This window comes from Rhinopithecus bieti, unplaced genomic scaffold (genome assembly GCF_001698545.2).
Source record: "Rhinopithecus bieti isolate Rb0 unplaced genomic scaffold, ASM169854v2 scaffold_29830, whole genome shotgun sequence".
Lineage (NCBI taxonomy): Eukaryota > Metazoa > Chordata > Mammalia > Primates > Cercopithecidae > Rhinopithecus > Rhinopithecus bieti.
In genome coordinates, this window is record NW_016813163.1 from 1,079,450 (window position 1) to 1,101,096 (window position 21,647).

A 21,647-nucleotide genomic window follows, 5' to 3' on the forward strand; every position below is an offset into this window, starting at 1 on the left:
AAAGAAGAAAGAAAGGAAGGAAGGAAGGAAGGAAGGAAGGAAGAAAGAAGGAAAGAAAGAAAGAAAGAAAATTAGCTGGACGTGGTGGTGCATGCCTGTAATCCCAGTTACTCAGGAGGCTGAGGTAGGAGAATCGCTTGAACCCAGGGGGCAGACGTTGCAGTGAGCCGAGATCGTACCATTGCACTCCAGCCTGAGCAACAAGAGTAAAATTCCGTCCCAAAAAAAAAAAAAAAGAATTGAAACACCACATTGGTTAGTATCACCATGGAGTTCACCAGTTTTTAAAGTCTGGATAACTTCCAAGTTCATGGTTCAAAGCTTGAATTTTATCATTGGCAAGAAATACTATCAGTTATTTTCCTAAAAGTGACACGCTCCCTTGATTCCTTTCTGAGAACATATCTGTCAAATATCCAAGTCTGAAGAATTAACATTTCTTTTCAAGTTGAAATTGCATTTCATGAAAAAAAGTGGCTAGTTCAGCCCACAATGCAATTACACAGGGGCTTTTCCTTTGTGAACTGGCACACACAACCGCTTTTCTCCTATTTCCCCATGTGTCCCACTGAATCTGAAAAACCATGTATTCAAAGGTTGAGCTTTGGGTTCTGCTGCCCTGACTTGTGCTAAGAAGCCCCATTCTCACGCATCATTGTGTTTGTACAACCAGTGCAAATGTCAACAACTGGAAAGAAAAGAACTCTGAGTATACTTACCACAATCATTTTTTTTCCTCATGGACCCTCGAAAGGGCCTTGGAAAGTCTAAGGGTAAGCTTAGATCTCACTGTTCCAACTGCCAAGCCAGGGCAACCCTCTGGTTGCAGACAGTGAGAGGAGACTCCAGACAGCGAGGTGACTGCACGTGCTGGGAGGGAGTTACCCCAAGCCTGAGGGGAAGTGATGCCAGCAATCCTCAACCCCAGTTCTCTCCAAACTACGCTGCCTACCCCTCAGACACAGCCCAGCCAAGGGCCCCAAGCGGTGGGTGCATTTCTATTCGTTGACTAATAAATCTGAATTAATTGCATCGCCCTTGAAAACATCCCAGCATTTAAATGCCCGTTGTCTTTTTGTGGAGCTGTGCCCTAAACCATCCAAGGACTTCACGAGGCACAGGGCACAGAAAGATAAAGCAGTGTAATTCCTTTGGAGGTGGTATTAGTCTGCACAGTTAAAAGGCCACCCGCGTAGAGATGACAGGGAGGCAGGGTCATGTAGGCTTGTGGCTAGGCCCAGTGCAAGCCCTCTATGAACAGCCTCCATGAGCAGCGTGGGGTGGGGATAGAAGGGGAGGGGGCACTGAGACTGTCGTCTGTCACACAGACATGTTTTGTAAACGTACACCTGGCTGTGCATGCCTTGATAATGCACTGTGAGAACAGAAGCTGTCCATTCCTATTTAGACAAAAAGGAATAGGTCAGACAGCAAACACAAGGGGAAGAAAGTCAAGTTTCATTTCTGGAGAAGGCATTCCCAGGCCAGAACCATACTGTGTTGACCTTGAGAATGGAGCCAGACAAGTGCATCCATGGAAGGAAAATTAAAGTCCTTCAAGGAGCTGCTGGGCCAGCAAGCCCTCCAGCATCCGGTCACTGCCCTGCCCTGGGGCCCATCCCCCACATCCGCCTCCTCTCCTACTCTGATGAGAAAATTCACACAGCAGGAGAGCAAGCCTCCAGTCACTAGAGAATGGCCTGCCTGGGATTGGACAAAGCAATGCTTTCCCACCACCGCGGAGGCCCTGTTCTTCCCCAGGACCTGTAACCCTCACCTCTTGACTTACTTCCCTCGCAGCCTCAAGCCCAGGCTCTGGAGTGATCTCTACAGCAACCATCTGCAATGGCTGTGCATTGCCGGCACAGGGGTGAGAGCGAGTGTTTCTGGAGACCCACACTGGGGTTTGAACCCAGGCTCTGCACATGTGACTGGAGGTATTTCCTTATCTGTAAAATGGGAACAAACTTATCTATCAGTTAGGGTTGTACGGTTTACAACAGTTAGCACAAAAAGAGCATTTTGGGCCGGGCACGGTGGCTCATGCCTGTCATCCCAGCACTTTGGGAGGCTGAGGCAGGAAGATCACTTGAGGTCAGGAGTTCAAGATCAGCCTGGTCAACATGGTGAAACCCCATCTCTACTAAAAATACAAAAATTAGCTGGATATGGTGGTGGGCACCTGTCATTCCAGCTACTTGGGAGACTGAAGCAGGAGAATTGCTTGAACCTGGGAAGCGGAGGTTGTAGTGAGCCAAGATTGTGCCACTACATTCCAGCCTGGGCAACAGTGGGAGACCCCCTCTCGGGAAAAAAAAAAAAAAAAAAAAGCATTCTGAACAGGGCCTTGTCTGTACTATAAGTGGTATCTATGATTACAATTATTAAGTGAAGTCTAATTTTCAGAGTGGCTTGCAAGGACATCTAGGAAGATGATCTGCCTTCCAAGTTGGCTTCTCTCTTCTGTCCCTATGAGCCCGTGTACTACCTGTAGCTCTCACCACCTGTACACCATGCTGTTTCTCACTTCCATATGACGCTGGGCTTTCAACTTGGTCTCCTCTCCCTGGAGCAGTCTTTACCAACCTCTTCCCTCTGCCCAGCCACTAGCCCTCAGCGGAGTTAGGAATTCATCGTCATTCCTGCCTTGTCAGCCTACATATCTCCCTGTCCTTCTCCAATCCACAACACGGGAATTGTCTGTTTACCACTGAAGTGTGCCAGTATGGATGGTCGGGCCCGTCACCTCTTCAGTTTTGTGTCTAGCACAGGATCTGGTGGAGAGTTGGTGACCAATAAATAACGCTCATTGGAAGAGCATATGGACTGCTTTCTTCTTTCTTGCTTTTTTTAGAAGTAACAGGACACGTCAAATCTCAAGCCCTCTCCACCAGTCTATGCATCCCATCCCCAGTCTCTCCCTCCACGTCCCACTTCCCATGCACTTGCCAGAATTTGAGTTTCAAGTACACAGATCTTGGTTTCCCACATGAAGGCTATCACTGGGGGTTTAGAGCAGAACTTTCTCCTCTGTAACGTGTTTCCACATGGATGCCAGTAGCACTGCACAGAAGCAAATTATTATTGCTTATATGCAGGGGTGAAAACAGATCATCTTATGACTCTAGGAGAGAATGATCCAGGTTTCCAAAACAATTAGTTTGTTTTTCAATAACATATTTATAGTGGAAGTGTTTACAAATGCTATATTTTTCTAAACAAAACCTATTCCTTTGTATGACTCAGTTCCAACAGAAGGGTAGGGGGATGGGGGCCGCACTGCCAGTGGAGCAAACACCAGCAAGAGCTAAAGGGCAGCCAGTAAGCAAACCTGAGACTGACTGGGTCTTCTTCCCTGGACATAAGCGTGTAGAGGTGGCCTCCTGGCAGAGCGGAGGTAGGGCTGATAAGCACTGACCATCTGAGATACTTTCTAGCTCTGTCTTCAATTTTTCATAAGATTGTGATCTTTGGTAAGTCTTTTGATCTTCACTTAGCCAATTCACAAGTAGATACTTAGGGGCCAACATGAATTTAGCTGCAGCTGCCCCCAATATTCTAAGATGCCTAAAGGAATCTGCTGCCAGAGTTTGTTTGTATTCTGCAAGCCATTCATAACTACGTGGGTTTGCTTGCATATATTCAGGTGAACAGGAAGGAGCGAGGTCGGCACCTGGCATGTAAACTGCTGATGCTGAGATACCAACTTATACAAATGAAACTTTTGGTTTATACAAATTGAGCCACGCTATGGTTACATGTTCTTAAAATAGATACACAATCTGATCCAAAGGACCCTAGACAAAACAATAAAGAGAATTTTAAAGAAATTTCCAGGCATGTTCTTCAGTTGTGATTCTACCGTTCTTAAAGGCATGCAAAATAAATTAGATTTGGATACTAGAAATTAACAAAGATATAACTGGCATTTCAAGTTGCCCAGAAACATGGACTTCTCAGTGTCTCTCACACTCTCTTCCAAATTCTAGAGTTTACAAGGTTCTGGTCAGGGATATTTACGCAGAAATAAAGAACAAGGGACTGCTCACTGGCATGCAAGAGCAATCCGGATCTTCACCTCTGATGCAGAGGTGTTTAAAACAAAACCAAACCGGAAGCAAGTTACTGCCTGCTTCAAGCATAATAGTTAAATTCCTTCTCTACATTATTAATGTTGGTCCTCAGAAATGAGAAAGAACTGTGGTGTTATTTTACCCCGGGGACCTCTAAACCACTGCTTCTTCTTAATAAATTGCAGGCTGCTCTGCTCTGGCTTTGGCTACAAGCTTATGTGACACATGGACTGGGTTATTATGAGCCTGCTGTAATGTCAGCACAGGGACACAGGGACCCCAGACCTTGATTCCAGACTTACTATCTTGTTTTTTTTTTTTTTTTTTTTAACTTTAAAAATATTTCTCATTTAGCCTCATGCCCAAGGACTTCTGCTGAGCTGAGGTCTGGGCTTCTGAGCCTGTCTACAGTGGCTTCACCCTATTCTAAGACAACTCTGGAACATGGGCTACTCTTCAAGGACACAGAACAACTAATGGATCCACTTAAAATGAAGACAACAAAGATTACTTATTTGCAAAGACATTCCCTGAATGTCGCTTCCAGACCAGTCATGACCTAACACTGAGAGTGTACAGGACATGATTGTCTTACATCTGGACTTGAGGCTAATGCTGTATTTGATTCACATTAGTTTTACTGTTCCTAGTACAGAGTCAAGCACATATTAGGGGCTAAACACGTATTTGTCAAATGAATGAGCCTAAAGGGCCAAGCTGCTTGCTGACTGGTGCAGCAATGGAATTAGCCTGGGAACGGGGGGAGTTCTGGGAGCAAAGGGATCTGAAACTGCTGAGGGAGAGCCCAGCTATGGGAACACAAGAGCCTGGGTATCTCTGGCAAGACAGGGTGAGAGGCCAGGGCAGGTAGGGAAATGAATGTGATCCAGCCAGGAAGGGGAATTCTGAGGAGAGCCAATGCTGGCCCATCTGGTGCAGAACCTACACCACTCTGCAGGAGGGAAATGTATTTGAACCCTGCCATGCCCCTATCAATCAAAAAAGATTAGAACTGGCATTTTGCTTCAAAACTAGGAAGAAATAGCGATGGCTAACGTTGTGTGCCATCTTGGCTAGGCCACAGTGCCCAGCTGGTTGGTGAAACACTGGTCTAGATGTTGCTGGGAAGGTGTTTTTAAGATGTGATTAACAGTGAAATCACTAGACTTTGAGAAAAGCAGACAACTCTCACAATGCAGCTGTGCTTCCTCAAGCCAGGTGAATGCCTTAACAACAAAGACTGAAGTTTCCTTACCAAGAAATTCTGCCTCAAGACAGCAACACAGAAGCTCCGCCTGAGTTTCCCATCTGCTGGCCTGCACTACCTATTTCAGACTTGCCAGCCTTCACAATCATGAGAGTCAAGTCCTTAAAATAAATCTTTCTGTCTCTGTATAGACACATATCCTTCTGGTGTGAGTCTCTGGAGAACCCTGACTGATACAGGAGTCGGGAAACAGATGTGTTCCAGGGCTCTTGACAGGGATGTGAAGACAGAGCCTGGCAGGGAGGGAGGAAGCCCAGGTGTTGCATGTTATTTACCATCTTGGAGAAGGTCCCCGGTAGGTGCACTGGCAGTGCCCCAAAGGTTGGATTTGCGCCAACAGTTGGGAGGCCAGAACTTATTCTCCCATGGGAAAGATGTTCCCACCAGCAGCTGGGCTCTTCTCAGAGCCCACAGTAACTAACATCATCTTCATGCACCCTGCTCTTTGGAGCTGATGCCCTGATTGAGCAGCTCCCGCTTTCCTGCCTCCTCCTCTTATCCCTTCCCATATTCCCACTGCAAGATGGGTTCACCTGGCTTTCAGGGGCCAGCCTGGGAGCCTATCCATGCAGACTGCGGTTTCTATGGGATACGAAGTCTGAACAGCCAGAAGGACACCGGGAGCAAGGGGCGGCGCTTTCTTTCCACTGCCCACTGGCATCAGCTATGGGGAGGTCCCTTCTTGCTCCCCAGCATTCCCCAAATCCTTGCTCTAAGAGTCCCCCGAAGAGTACTTCTGCTGTGACCCCAGAGAGACTCATTCTGCGCCAGCAAGGGGAAATCACCTGAAGAATCTCCAGCTAACATAACAAACACCTGGTGTGGAGACCCCAGCCTGCCCCATCAGTGAGATCCAGAGGCGCGCACTGAAAGAACCAGCTCCCAGGGACACACTGGCTCAAGACAAGGAGACCTGGTCCCCGCACTGAGACCTACCTATTTCCTCGCCCAAGGAGGAGTTGAGGATTGAGCCTGCAGACATGACGACAGCGCAGCTGCGCAAGCCGCGCGGGTGCAGCTGGCTCAGGGGCACGGCCGGCACCAGGCGCCGCCAGCCCAGCGCAGAGAAGGGCGCCTCGGTGCCGTCCAGCGTCCGCACGGGCGCGCGGCTCCGCAGCTGGCACAGTAGCTGTGCCCTGCTGAGCCCGGTCTCCCGCTTCCCGCGGAAGCGCACCCCGTGCTTGTTGGCGGTCAGGTAATCCTTCATCGCCTTCTGCAGGCGCGGGTTCAGCATTTTGGAGGAGGCGTTCCCCTTCCAGAGCCGGTACAGGAAGGCCCTGGACATGGAGGAGTACAGCCTGTCGCCGTCGTCGCCCTCCTCCAACACGTGGCTCCTTCTCTGCCTCCGGTGCCTCTTCTTCACCCGCCTCCTCTGGACCTGTGCAGCCGGAAAAGCCCCATCCCGCGGGCCTGGCTCCCCGGGGGAAGGGAATCCCAATGTCCCCTGAGTGTGGCTGTGCCACCCTGGCTGCCCAGCAGCAAAAAAGTAGTCGTCATCCTCCGGGTAGAAAGCACTTTGAGATTTTCTTCTCACCTGGGATGAAAAAAACTCTTCATGTTCAAACCCATCTTGGGACTGGGCCCATTTCTGCGGGTCTCCAGGCCCCGCGTGAAAGGAACCGGCTGGGTGGGCGCGGGACAGCGCCTGGCGTGCGTCCAGACCCCCAGGCGGGGAGGGCTCATGCGCGGCGCCCATGATGGCCCGCTGCTTCCCCTGCACCGGCAGGAGCCTCCTGGTCTCCAGGAAGGAGAGGGAGCTGGGCACAGGCTCAGCGGGGTTGCTGTCGGTGAAGTAGATGAAAATCAGCAAAAAGAGGAGCCCCCAAGCGAATATTCCGAAAAGCATTCGTTGTCTCCATTGCTTCAAGTGTGGTTTCATGGCAGGTCTCTGCGGTCAGCACCTTGTGTCTTAAAGCAGATGGGGGTAGAATGAACCTGAAAAACAGCCAGATGGCACAGTTAGCCAACATAGGGCATCTGCTCAGATGCTGCTGGGGACATTCTATCCTGAGCAGTGTTTCTGTAGGTGGTGGAGTGGGGTTGTAGAAGGGGCATTAGAAACCAGAATCATCCAGGAGTTTTAGCTAAATCCAGGTGTCATATCTGTCCCCCGCCCCAACCCCACCTCCCACCAACCTCTGCAAAACAAGGGATCTCACCATTTCAGGTGAGTCTTTGGAGAGAGGCGATGGATGAGTGTATATTTGCAAAATCCTCCCCACGGGACTCAGGGACAAGTCTGCCTTCCCACTTTGATAAGACAGTGGGGCCCCTGCCCAGAAGTTCCCCCTACTTTTGAGATTATAAAATTCCAATTTGATAAAGCAAACCCAGAGAGGTAAGCACAGTTTGCCCTCTCTTGTCTGCTTATCAGACCACCAAAAGCTCACAGCTCATAGATATTACAGTAGCTGCTGTACACTTCTAAGGAGTGACAACCATATCTGATTCTTCCTGTTCTCCCCAGTCTGGAAGGCTGCCTAGAACATACCAGAAGTCCGCCGATGGCACTGAATAAAACAATGCTTCACTGACGGTGTCTGTGGGTGAATGTTATTTCAGGGTGCCTGAAAAATGTCCTCAAGACTACCCTCCTACTTCACCCTTACCATGAACTTTTGGTGAGATAAAAGGGAAGTACATTAAAACTTTAAATAGGAGGAGAGATGAAGAGAGAGCTTGCTGATTCTAGATGAGACTCGGACAAAGGGTAACAAAAGGGGCAGAGATGAAAAGTAAGATACAATGAAAGACAGAACGGACCTCTCCTCTGTACAGCATTGCAACTAATATGTATTGCTACGTGGGTAGCATAGCACTTGGTACCAAAGGAAACAATAAAACATTAATAAGAAATGCTCCTAACTTCAGGAACTTAAGCAAAGTCTTGGAAAGGGAATATAACCTAAAGTATGTTTGTGGAATAATAAAATAATAATTAAGCTTGCTAGAACTTCAAGCTGAGCACAAAGCCCAGCACAGGCAGATATTCAATAAATATTGGCTGGGTAAATGATGTGAGCTTGTGTTTGTGTGTGTGTTTTGCAAAGGGCCTTGTGTGTCTGTGGCGATGCATGCGTGTTTTGGTGGGGATGCTGAAAGAAGAAGCAAGACCATTTGGGGAAAACATAATTGGAAAGCTATCCTCTTCCAGCTGTGGAGGGTCTGTAGTCCCTACCTGGATGTATGGGACAGATGCCGTATAAGACATAGGAAGAAAGTGAAGTTCTGAGAGCAAGGGAGTGATGCACTGGTTCCACGGGCTTTCAGGAGATTCCTTGGTGGCAGGTAAGGCAGAGAAGAGTGCAGGGAGGCAACACAGACTACAAGGAGGTCACTAGTAGAAATCAGATACTCAGAAAGTAGGGTGATTCTGAGGGGAGGGTCTGCCAGGGGAAATCTGTGACCCCCATACTCCTTCCCCAGTACAGGCTGACCAATGCCAAAACACAAAGGCATGTAAGGCATAGCTGTAACACAATGGTTGTGTTTTCACTCAAAAAGAAGGAACTGAAATCAAAATGAATATTCCTACCTCAACGTGGTCACCTTGGGAAGTCATACAATGTCGCTGGTGGGAAAGGACATGCTAAAGTAAGAGAACTACATTCCTTTTGTAGCTTTATGGCAGGTTAAAGGTGGACACAGATTCTTTGACCCTCCACCTAGAGAGAGGCAGGGTCTGTGTCTCCCCCTGCTAAATAACGACAGGCTCAATGACTGCTCGGACTAGTAGAATATGGCGGTGGTGATACTATGCCAGTTACCAGGCCCAGATCTAGCATTTTCCACTTCCTGCCTCTCAGAACACTCACTCTGGGGGAAGCCAGATACCAGTGAAGACATGTCCCTAAGCTTAGCCCAGCATACATCTAGGAAACCCAAGCTAGGAAAGTCCACATGGAATGAGAGATACCCAGCCAGCCCCAAGCTATTCCAGCCGTCCCAGCCGTCCCAGCCATCCCAGCCCAGGCACCAAATGTGAAACGCGAAGAAGTCATTCTGGATGTCCAGCCTGTTGCACTTTCCAATGACTCCATCCCCAGCCACCATCTGACTGCAACCCTGTGGAAGGCCAGACAGGAGAGCCAGTCTAGCCCAGTCAGTCAATGGTGAGTGATAATGATAGATTGTTGTTCTAAACCACAAAGTATTTTTTGTTGGCTTTGGTTTGAGACATGTATAGATGTGTATAAATACATTTATATACCTATATATGTATTTGTTTTAAATTTTAGATTCGGGGTACACGTGCAGGTTTGTCACAGGGGCATACTGCACAATGCTGAGTAAACTCCTACATTTTAAGGTGATTTGTTACATCACAGGATCACTGGAACACGTTCTAATGGAAATGCTAAATAAGTTCCCAGAATCATCAGTAACATATACAACTATCTTGTGCCCATAATAATTAAAAGAAAATTAAGCAAAAAAGAAAAGTCCTAAAATGCTTCCAACAATTGCAACATTTTCAGATAGGACTGTAGCATACCAGAGGGATTCTACAAAAAGCAACATTCGCTTACATGTATAAATTGTGGCTTTTAAACAGTGTTTGCTTTATTTTATATTCACATGAGAGCAAGCCTATAGATTTTATATACAGTAATATATCAAACCTACATAGACAGAATATACTTTAACCAAGCCAGGACCACGGATGCCAAGAAGCGAACGTAGAAGAATTAATACCCGCAGTTAACTTACTATATATACAGGTTTGTGGTTAGCATTTGTTCTGGATTATTTTATTTGGTCTTTCCAGCATCGAATTAGATAGGAAATACTGTCATATCCATTTTCTAGATGAGCGAACTGAGTCCCAGAGCAATTAAGTAACTTGCCCAGGACCACAGAGCTAGCAAGCAGCAGATATTACATGCAAATCCATCTGCTTCATCCTATGGCTCACACCTCTCACACTAAGTTCTAATTCCATCTGATCATACCAACCAGGCTATATTTTCTAAATTTACACTCCTCAAACTATCTGTGGTGAAGGATAATTTTTTCCCCAAACTGTCACTGTGTGATATTTTAATATTTCCATTTCTGAATGTCTTGGCATTGTCCAATTGCTATAAAAGTTTCTAAATGCCTGCTCTCAAGTTCTGTAAACACCTTACCAGGAACTGTTAATGAACAGTTGTGGATGTGCATAGTCTGGGCCCACACTTTGAGGGGCACCTTCCGCATGATCTGTCTAACCTGTCCACCCAGGGACAGTGCTTTGAGCTGTAATGCTCAACATAAAGGTCTAGAAGCCATTTCTAATATTTCAAGACTTCCATAAGAAATTGCAAAATTATCCTTAATAACAGTTATTCTGTTGCATCCCACTGGGTGCACTGCAGTATAATTCTGACACTTGCTACTGGGAGTTAGTGCAGACCCCATGTGTTAAGGGCTCAGGCCTCCAGGAGACTGCCCTCATTTCACATGCCAGCTATGTGGATTTGCATGTAGTATCTGCTGCTTGCTAGCTCTGTGGTTCTGGGCAAGTTACTTACAAGTTACTCAAAGCCACTCACACTTTTACCTGTTCAACTACCGATCCCCAGACTCCAGGACACACTTCAGGTTTGATAATCTGCTAACATGACTAACAGAAGTCAGGAAAGTACTATATTTATGGCTATGGTTTTATTGTAAAGGATGCACACAGGGTGAGATTTGGGGCAAATGCAGTTCCACGTTCTTTCCCTGTGGAATCTGGGTGTATCACTCTCCCAGCACATCAGTGTGTTCATGAATCAGAAGCTCCAGTGAACCCTAGAATCTAGAGTTGTTATTAGGGTTCCATTAGATAGGCATGATTGATTAAATCACTGGCCATGTGAGTGAACTTAATCTCCAGTGCCACTGTTCTCCCTGGAGGTCTGGCAGCCCAAGGTTCAAAAAGTTCAAACCCTGCAATAACCCTGAAATTTCTTTTTTCTCCTTTTCCTTCCTTCCTTCCCTCCCTCCCTCCCTCCTTCCCCCCTTTTCTTTCTTTCTTTTCTTTTCTTTTTTTTTTTTTTTTAAACAGAGTCTCACTCTGTCACCCAGGCTGGAGCGTGCAGTGGTACAATCTTGTCTTACTGCAACCTCTGCCAACCAGGTTCAAGTGATTCTCCTGCCTCAGCCTCCTGAAACCCTGCAATTTCATCTGGTTGACCTTTCTGGTGATCAGAGCCCAAGGTGAAGCTATCTGGGAGCACAAAGTAAGTTCCCTCATTAGCAAAATGAAAACAGTCCTATCACTAAGGAAATTCCACAAGTTTTAGAAGTTCCATGCTGGGAATACCAAGGCTGCAGCAGCTGACTTAAAAGCCAGTCTTTTTGTTTCTAACTGGTAGTCACCATTTCCTGGTTTCCCTGCACTGAGCAACAGCTCTGGTGGGCAACTGAAAAACGAGATAGGTTTCGGATTTCAGCATTTGCACCAGAAAATATTTTTAAAAAACAGAGGCAAAGATGAGATGTGTGCAGAGTGATGGGAAGTGCAACAACAACAAAAAAGTGTTGAGCTGTTGGGAGGAGCTCAAAACCTCTGGCCTAGAGGGCTTGGGGCTGAGAGCCAGTGCCCCCCACACCACAGAAGCTAATACGACCTTGGTTTGATGAGTCAAGAAGCTGCAGGAACTCTAGCTGAGAAAGTGAACTTGGGAAATTTCATGGCAGGATTCAAATGATCAGATGTAAAATTAAATAATTCAAATTTAAAATAATTCAAACTTAAAGCGATTGGAACTTGAAATTATCTTGAGCCTTGAGAGGAATGTGGCTATGCCGCCTGCGTCAGACAGCTGCGACTTCTGCCTTTTTGTTCCTGTAAATAATTAGAAAGACCAAGCAGCACCAGAGATGAGACCCTCTCAGATCATTACACCTCCTCATGGAATAGTAAAGTATTCTTGCTTAAAATGGAACAATCTGTAACCAATCAAACAGCTGTGGCATATATACCTGGTCTTGTATGGAAAATGCTGTGATCCTGCTGGAACTCCTCTGTCTCTGCCTATATAATTGAAACTTTAACTTCTACATTTTGGAAACACTGACCCCATTCATCTGCAGTTGGTGCTTTCCCAGGTGACCAGCCTCAAGCTTTGCGCTCAGATAAACTCTGTACTTAATCGTATTTTCTGAACCTCATTATTTAAGGTTGACACAGATGTAAACTAAAAAAAGCCCCTCAACTGACCCCACAGACCCTTTGTGGCCAGACGGACCCCAGAGAAATCTGAAAAACTGAATTTCCAGTCATGACTGGAAGGGAGGTCAGACAGGCCTCCAGATACCCCCTCTCCCTTTGGAGTTTGGACACAACTGACCAGGATTAATATTAAAATAGACGTCATAAACCGAACAAACTCTTCGTGGTGATAAGATACCAAATTCCAACCTGACTCTGGTATAGCATCACATGACAGATAGCAGACCCTGAAGGAAATAAAAATATTTTACCCCAAAATATATTTCTTTGACATATTTTGAAATGGCCAAGCTAAGCTGTCTTTTGTGGGGCAAATTTGCATTGGTAGAGAATCTCCATTAATGCAGCCTACCTTTCCCGTTCTAGGCCTTTCCTGGACCTAGGAGAGATTAAATATGAGTGTGACACCTTTAAAGTCCCAAAAGAGACATGTACATCCATCCTCTCTGAAGGATATTCCCTATGAGGCATCATCTCTATAACAAGAACCTTGGCTTCCACAACCCCTCTTAACTCAGGCAAATATTTCTACTGACTTCAAGTCTTGAGACAAAGCTTAACTCTTTCAATCAACTGCCAATCAGTTGGTTGCCAATCAGAAACTCTTTGAATGTACCTATGACCTATAAGGCCCCATTTCAAAATATCCCACCACTTTAGGCTGAACCAGTGCACACCTTTCATGTATTGATTAATGATTGTATCCACAATTCCTGTCTCTCTAAAGTGTGTAAAACCAAACTGTGACCCAGTTACCTCAGGCACATGTTCTCAGGACTTCCTAAGACTGTTCCCTGGGCCATGGTCACTCACATTGGCTCAGGCTTAAATATTTTACAGGGCTTTTTTGTTTTTCTTTGTATCAACACAGACATAGCCTCCATTATATGAAAACGCCTGGTTTCGAACCAGAAGATGGGAAGCCTTGTTTGTCATGGGGAGATGACATGCGAGAAAGGAAGAGAGAAGGATGAGAGGATGTCAGAGGACACAAATAAAGAGAAGAAGCACCTGGCAGGATAGAGGGGGCTGCATCGGTGCCATGACCCTGAGGCAGAGTTTGCTCTCTCTGCCTGCTGTGCTGGGGAGTAGAAAGAGGCAGGATTTGTGAAGCTCTCTGGGCATCTTTAAAGGAGTATTCCAATGCAAAGAACGAAGACTCTTCATTAGGTGGAGCTTAAGTGGCTCCTAATGCACAAGAATAATAGGAAGGAGTGGATTTGCTGCACTGCCTCAATTTGTGATTAGGTCTCAACTTTTAATAATCCAAAAGCCTCCGCTACAGCCTCTGGAGCTGCAAACCTTCTGCTGCCAATTAAGGGAACATTCTCCAAAATGATTAAGTCTCAAGGCAACGTCAAATCCTCTGCTAGCAAAATGCTACAGAAATCACGATCTGCACCATGGGTCTCAGTCATCAGCATATCTGTAACAAATCCAGGTTAGAGAGAGGCGAGGGACGTCATCAATGTTACAGCCCTGGATCATTGTTTTCCTTGAAATGACCATAAGCCTAATAATAGGAAGGCTTGGCTAAGCAAGAGAAAACACGTCTTTTCCTCTGATATAGTATACCTGAAATAGTATAATTATACAGCTTAAAGAAAGTTGTCAGTAATACTCACTGCCATATCCCATCATTAGCTGGTGTGATATAAATGACATCAGGGGATATAAGAGGCCCATCAGGCAAATTGTCTGTCCCCAGGCACCAATGGGAAAGTGCTCCTTAATCACACCTTCACATGTGCTTTCTCTGTGATGGTTTAAGTGACTGGGGCTGTCGAGTTCTTGCCAGTTTTCCCCGGGAAGAGCACTGGCAAGATTATACTCATACTGGATTGGGTGTGACTTTCTTTTCCTTTCCACTGCAATTCTAACATTATTACCTGGCAATGCAAAGGTTTGAATTCCCAGTGGATGTTTGCTGCCTATTTGGACTACTTTTCTCCATTTCCATTCTTTCTCCCTGTTCTTTGCCCTTTCTGGCCAGGCCTCTAGGGAACTTCTATTTTTAGAGGCAAAATCAAAAGTGCCCCTCTGCTGGAAATCACAGCGATTGTTCCACTTGCTTAGAAAGAAGTCAGTATCCATATCTTAGATACTAATTCCCAAACAAAGACACGAGTCACATTTCTTATGGATATTCGAACCAGCACAAAAGAGTGCTTAAATTCTCCTTCAAATTGTTCTGAGAGAAATCCCACTTTCCAAAAGGCACAATTTATTACGAGTTGTCAGATGAAACTATGAAATGTAAACACTGCCACAGAGGAACATTACAATGCAGCTTAAGGTTAATGCAGCTAACTTCTTATTTTGTTCAAGGGCAAAGAGAAGTTAATTCTAGGTCTTACCACTTTAACGATGTCCCTCTTAAGCCTTGTGGTTGACAAGCTTTATTGCCCATTTTCTTGACTGGAGAGTGGTTTTCATTTTTTTTTCCACACTTTGATTGATGTGTCTGCAATGAATTACCAGCTGCCCAGGTTTTCTGTGGGTCTGAGACACCCTCACGTCCTTTTTTGTGTCGAAGAGTTGTCTGGACTAATGTTAAGTCTAAGTGTTTATTTTAATGTTGAAATAATAAAGAAGATTTAGCATGTGAGCTGTGGTGAGATACTCGTGTATCTTAATGGCCTTCAGGAGTCATTTTCTTTCAAGAATCATTTTTTCTAAAATTAGCTCTTGTCACATATCCAAGAAAACATCCAGTCTACAGCAAAGAGGAAGATGCCTCCTGCAGCTGGAATTCCTTTATCTCTTAACACCGTTATTGGCACTTTTTACAAACGGGCCCTTCTCTTTTCTTTCTTTGCTTTTGGTAAATGTGAGAATGTCTCCAGACTGCTAAAGCCAGAACACCAAGGAGGCACTCCCTCATTCATTCTCCCTCTAGTCTCTGTCTATTCTTAAGCCAATGTCCAGAAGAAAAGAAAGAAAAAGGTCGGCCAGGTCAGCGGAGCCTGTGGTGGGGAGGCCATCCCCCTCTCTAAGGAGTACAGCCCTGCAGGATTGCAAGTCCTTGCCTCCTCAGAAGGGCAGCCCCCCTGCAGGCAGCGCCCCCTCCTTGTGATGGCGCTGTTTGACACCAGAATGCATGGGGCAATCCCACCTGCTAAGAAGGGCAACGCTGGCCGACCCAGTGACCTCACTTGGTTGAGTCATAAGTTTAAAACACTGGTGCCTGGGCTTCCGGTTAGTGTAAAATTCAGATGTTTGAGTAACCCTCAATGGGGATGCCTATAAGGTTCCTGAAGGCAGGGACTACATCTTATTCAGTCTTGTATTCCCACCAACCAACGTGGGCTGGCCTGTGGAAGGCTCCCAATAAATATTCCTGAAATCAATGAATGTCCGAAATGAAGAAAATAAGTGGGGGAAATGTACTGTAATGGCACTGCCTGACCAGGGGCTGTTGGTTGGTTCTGGAGGGCAAGGGTTCCTCATCTACTGTGTTTCTCAGCCTGGCAGAAGTGTCTGGGTGTCTCCAGGCAAAACCACGGTTAGGCTGTTGTAGGGTTAGGTCCGAGTCATTAACAGCAGTCGTGGCAGGAGTCAGCAGGCTGGTGGGTACACGAGCAGCAAAGGTATCCCAGGCTGCCACTGGCCAAATGCCTATGCTGTGCTGGGCACCGTATCTACCTCACTCACATTGTCTCGTTTCAATTCCTCGTCTCAGTTTAATCTTGACAACAAATTCCTTAGTAAACATGATTTGTCTCTAAGCTTAGGCCTATGAAAGCTCCAAGTGGTTCCCTTCCAGTTTACTGTCCCAAAGCCCCTGTCTTTTTTTCACTAGAACATGAAGCCAGAAAAAATTGCTGCAGTCAACTCGAGCACCAGCCTTAAAATTTTAATAAGATTTATTTTTCTTTTTGGCCACAAAGTACTATGTCTAATTTCACTCCAGCTCCCTACATTTAGCAGAACAAGTGATCCTCTGACACCCCTATCTTTGTTTGCTGGAGTAAATGATGTTCCTAGTTAGGCTTTACAATCCACACCTTCGCTTGCCCTGCATTTGTCAGAGATAGCTTAGTCTTGGGACACCTGCCAAGTGGATTTTGCCTGGGCAGAACGGGCTACCAATTTACTAACATTTCCAAAGAGACCACAGGTGTTAGGCCCATGGTTGCAGGGGTTTGCTGCCTCGGCAGGAAGGCAAAACGGTTCTGCCTGCATTGTTGCTTGGTCCCAGGACTGCTAAATAAATGACAAGCAATATGGATTAAAGTAAGCCTGGAAGCCTTCAAAGAAGAGGAGGTCCAGAGCTGGACCTCGAAGGATGCATGGGTGTGGAGGAGAGTCAGTGATTTCAAGCCAGTGGAATGCCTGGGCCCAGTGTGCCAGGGATGAGAGCATGTATGCTGGACAGATTCACGGTGAGCTGGGGCTGGACAAGGGTGAGCTGCTCTTAGAAAGGTGATACCATTATCTTTCTGGGTCAGGTCATTCCAGCAGTACAGGGTTTTTGCTCAAGAGACAGGGCAGATGGGAACTAGTTTAAAAGGCAAAGATTCACATATGTGAGCCACTCTGGGCAGCTCCCAGTCGAGGAAGGGGGAGGTGGAAATGATTCCAGACGTCTATCAGTGATTGTGCAGAGACACAACACAAGCTGCCTACTAGTTAGGGTCTGCTGGCTTCCAGAAACAGCATTCATCTGCTTTGGACTCAGTGGCCTGTTTGTTTTACAATAATTAGCATTCAAATATTTATACTTCATACCAGAAATGTGCCAAGGCTCATGACTGGAGCTGTAAATTCGCTTCAGTCCTGATGGCTAATACTAAGAAGATGGAAGATGCCATTGAGACTTGAAAGGTTAGGTGAACTCCTAAAATGTGAAGCGGGCTTTGAGGTAAAAGCATAGGTGGCCAGCAGGTGGCTTTTATAAGGAGGCTTCTGTACCAGCGGAGGCCACATTTCTTTCAGTGGGTGTTACAGAGTGAGACAGATAATGCTACCTACTCTGAGGAGTAAAGGCCATGCACGGTTGACCAGAAAGCCCTGTTGGCAGCTGCATAATTTTGGATAAGCCCTGATTTTGGATAAGCCTCAGTTTCATCAAATGTAAATTGTAAGACCATCACTGCTTTATGAGATGAATGAATAAAGTAATGTGCTTAGCACTGTGCCTGGCCCAAAAAGAGAGCACAATAAATACTTTGCAGTCCAAGTTTTGAAATTCTGTAAAAGTGGACAAGATGGTATAACACACATGGATTTCGCTGTATTAGTGTATTGTATTGTATATTACTGTATATTATACTAAATAATTTAATATCTATTACATACAGTAATTTGTTACATTATATGTATTATAATATACTGTATTGGTGCCATGTGTATAAACTTGAAGGTTTACCAGGAGGCACCTCTCTTTAACTGACCATAAACTGACATACCCCGGTTTAGATAAACACGAGTATCTGACTCAAGCTAATAAGCATTGAATAAGGGCCGCCTAAATAAAGACCTCTCTCTAGTGTCTCAGTCATAAAAAGTAACCCTGTCAGGGACTACATACCTGATAAATGTCTTCTAATGGGTTCACTGTGCTAATCAGCTTATTATAACTTATGCTGCTATAATTCAGCAAATATTATTAAGTCTATCATAAGGGGGCACATATAGCACATGATACCTTGCCCTTGGAGAACTGACTCTGTTCTTGGGAAGCATTTAAATTCTTGTGTAACAAGCGTGAACAAAAGGATCCTGTAGATTCAAATTCCAGAATCTGTCTTCAGTCCAGACCAGTGGGGCCTCTTACAGGAACCCAGGAAAGAAAGGGTGCTTAGGGGCACCCATCCAGAGGACTGCAAAGGCCCCACATGACATCTGTTTCTCTCTTTGGAAATGGTGTTTTATGTGGTAAGAGCTACACCTAAAAAGATAAAGCAAAGCTAAATCTCTTAGCTCTATCTCTGTGGGTCAACTTCCTGTGTAACAGTTGAGAGAAAAATAGAGGCTGCAAAACAAACATACAGAACTGGGCTATTTATGTAAAATGTTTAAACATATAATATAAACCACCTAGTAGCTACCTCTGAGGAGGGAGGAAAGGGGTCTGGATGAGTGAAAGAGGGGATGCCTGCTTCATTACTAAAGTATTTCCTTCCTTACAGAGAAAAAATTGGAAGTAAATACGGCAAAATATTAGTATGTGTTACATCTAGGTACATAAACTCTCTTATATTAGTTTATCCATTTTACCACATAAAGTATATAATAACTTTAAACAATAAAATTTATAAAATACAGTTGTAATAAAAGTTGTAAAAAGTTCTAAAGTAAGAGAAATAATTCATATTTCATGTCGATTTCCAAATCAATCCCCTTAGGTAACAATTCTTGCTGATCTAGTAACACAAAACATACATCTAACATTTTACACTGAACTCCAGATTTAGTTAAAGCTTTCGTCTGGTCTTGACATGGCCAGTCAAGACAAGAATTACTGAATGCTATAATGGTTTATGAAAGCGTCGCAGAGCGCTCAGCTTCCGGTGGAACAATCCTGACTCCTACTATCCATGTAAACTTGGGCAGGTTTCTTTACCTCTTTGTGTCTTGGCTGCATCTTCTGTAAAATGAAGAGCATCCCAACCTCACAGAGTTGAGTGTCGTAGAATAACATATTTTAAAAGAGAAAATGCAAATAAAGTGTAACTCCTATAAATAACAGACATGTAAAAATCCCAGCTCTGCTGTGTGCCTGCAGGCTAAGCTAAGCACTCACGTATTCTATCTTGGCCCCTAACTGCCTGGGATAATGGCATCTCTTCTCTTTCCATGTTAGGGGACAGCCCAAGGGTACCATCCCTGGCTTCTCACTCCACCTTTTAATCCTTCCCACAGAAAAGGAGTCCCCGGTCCACTGAGAGACATGGATCATGGTGTGAGTCTCTGGAGACCCAAACTGTCCCTCAAATGGGTTTGTTCAAGATTTAGACTTGAGTGTGGAAGGGAAAAGGGAGGACTGGCTACCCAATTTGTTGCTCACCTCCAGGACACAAGCTTCACCTGGCTTTTTCACTAGCATCCTTGAGATTTTACCCTCCTCTGTTTGACATTCATGGCACCAACTATGGTGTTGAGCAGCTACTATTTCAGTTTCCCTCACATCCTATGACTGAGGAGCTACGGTCAAGCCCATTTTATGGATGAGAAAAATGAGTGATAGTGAGGTATTAACTACTTAAAAGCACCACTTGTTACTGTGTGGTGAAGGTAAGACAGGACCTGGTATCTTTGAAGACAGTCAAAATAAGGATATTTGACAATGACATTTGCTCTCATCACCTCCCGGTATTATTGAAAATAACCAAGAAAAAAAATGCATTGGCAAGAACATTTTGAGTTTAGATGTTCTACCAGTTTGTTCAATTTTCATGACATGAGGAACAGTCAATAGATTTAATAATATGCCACAGGAATCTGGGTCAATTTTTGGTTTCATAAAATAAGTGTAAATGAAAAGATGATCCTGGCATGCAGAAAAATCACCTTGGCAGATGCAGAGGGGCCAGTGAAAGTCACAGATAGGTGAGCATTTTTCTGGGCATGTGCAGATGGAAGTTTGCTTTGCAAGGCTATGAAGAGGCTGTGGTAGAGTAGTATCGACACTACTTAAGTTTGATTTCTGAGGATGGAATGTTAAGACCTTATTCAAATAAAATGCCAAGTTGCTAATGACCTAACAACCTTGCCTTTTATGATGGGATACATTATCCATAGAAGTCACAGGAAAAGTCAGCCATGGGGTGGTGATTTTAATAAAAGACTTGGGCTGAGAGAAACCCATTAATTTTTATATTAAAACACATATACGGCCAGGTGCAGTGGCTCATGCCTGTAATTCCAGCACTTTGGGAGGCCACGGCGGGCAGATCACCTAAGGTCAGGAGTTTGAGACCAGCCTGGTCAACATGGTGAAACTCTGTCTCTACTAAACTTTACAAAAATCACCTGGGCGTGGTGGCAGGTGCCTGTAATCCCAGCTACTTGGGAGGCTGAGGCAGGAGAATTGCTTACATCCAGGAGGCAGAGGTTGCAGTGAGCTGGGATTGTGCCACTGCACTCTAGCCTGGGCAACACAGCAAGACCCCATCTCAAAAACAAAACAACCCCCCCCCCCAAAACACACACACACACACACACACACACACACACACACACATACACACACATTTTGGAGTCAAATATAAAATCAACTTGAAAATTTAATACAAAATATGGCCCTTCAAAGAAATTTCTTCGTGTAGGGTTTTCTTCAGCTCTGCCCTCTGATCATCTTGAGCTGAGTGTTCTCTGTCTGTAGAGTGGCCTCTCTGGGCAGGTGTGAGCAGCACGCCCTTAGGAGGTTGCTGGGGTGACACTCAAGAACAAGGCCTCGGTGCTAACAAGAATAACCTACACACAGGTCAGGTGTTTTCTCTCCAGTCTACTTGTCCAGTGTTCACTTTTCAATGCCAGTAAAAATAGATACTAGATTCCGAGTAATTTCTGAATATTACAAAATAAGTTTTGAGGTTTCTACCTCTGAGCACTATCTCGCTGTCATATCTTCTTCTTATCAATAAACTCGTCATGACCAGTCAGTGTTCCCATGTGAACAGCAGCATAAAAGCTTTTTTGTGTATGTGCGCCGTGTGTACACATGAGCACAGAACTGATCATGCGTTACACATTCACCTACTTTACTCATTTTACTTTTTTACTTGCTTTACTCATGTTTTTTACTCACTTAACTCATTTTGCAGACATTTGAGCACCTGCTCTGTATTGAAGTCTAGGTAAAAATGCTGAGCAAATCAAAAAAAACTTCTCCCGCATTCAGCTGACAGTAATGTGGGAGAGAGAGAAATTATACAAATTCTTCAGGACACTGTGTAGTTTTCCTTGATTTTTTTCCATTCCCTTTAACCCCATGACCTTCCTCGATTCACAGTGATAAACTCAAGACTCCCTAGCCCTAAAGGATAATTGGGGCAAAGGAATCAGGAGAGTTACGTCAATTCTTGGCTTTGAAGTTCAAATGCTGTGTTTCAAGGATTGAAGAAGGGAGGTCAAAAAATGGAAAGAATACTTGCTAAGC

The 21,647-nt window shown here is 45.0% G+C and overlaps 1 protein-coding gene across 5 annotated transcripts in view; it reads right to left on the bottom strand.

The window, feature by feature from the left end:
• The window catches only part of ST6GAL2 (ST6 beta-galactoside alpha-2,6-sialyltransferase 2), a 94,644-nt gene that overhangs the window by 39,303 nt on the left and 33,694 nt on the right, over positions 1–21,647 (bottom strand). For all 5 annotated transcript variants that reach the window (XM_017847746.1, XM_017847745.1, XM_017847744.1 and 2 more), the window contains exon 2: positions 6,277–7,275. In XM_017847746.1, the coding sequence (XP_017703235.1) occupies positions 6,277–7,219 (943 nt within the window). In that variant the 5' untranslated portion in view covers positions 7,220–7,275. The remainder of the gene's footprint in view (positions 1–6,276; positions 7,276–21,647) is intronic.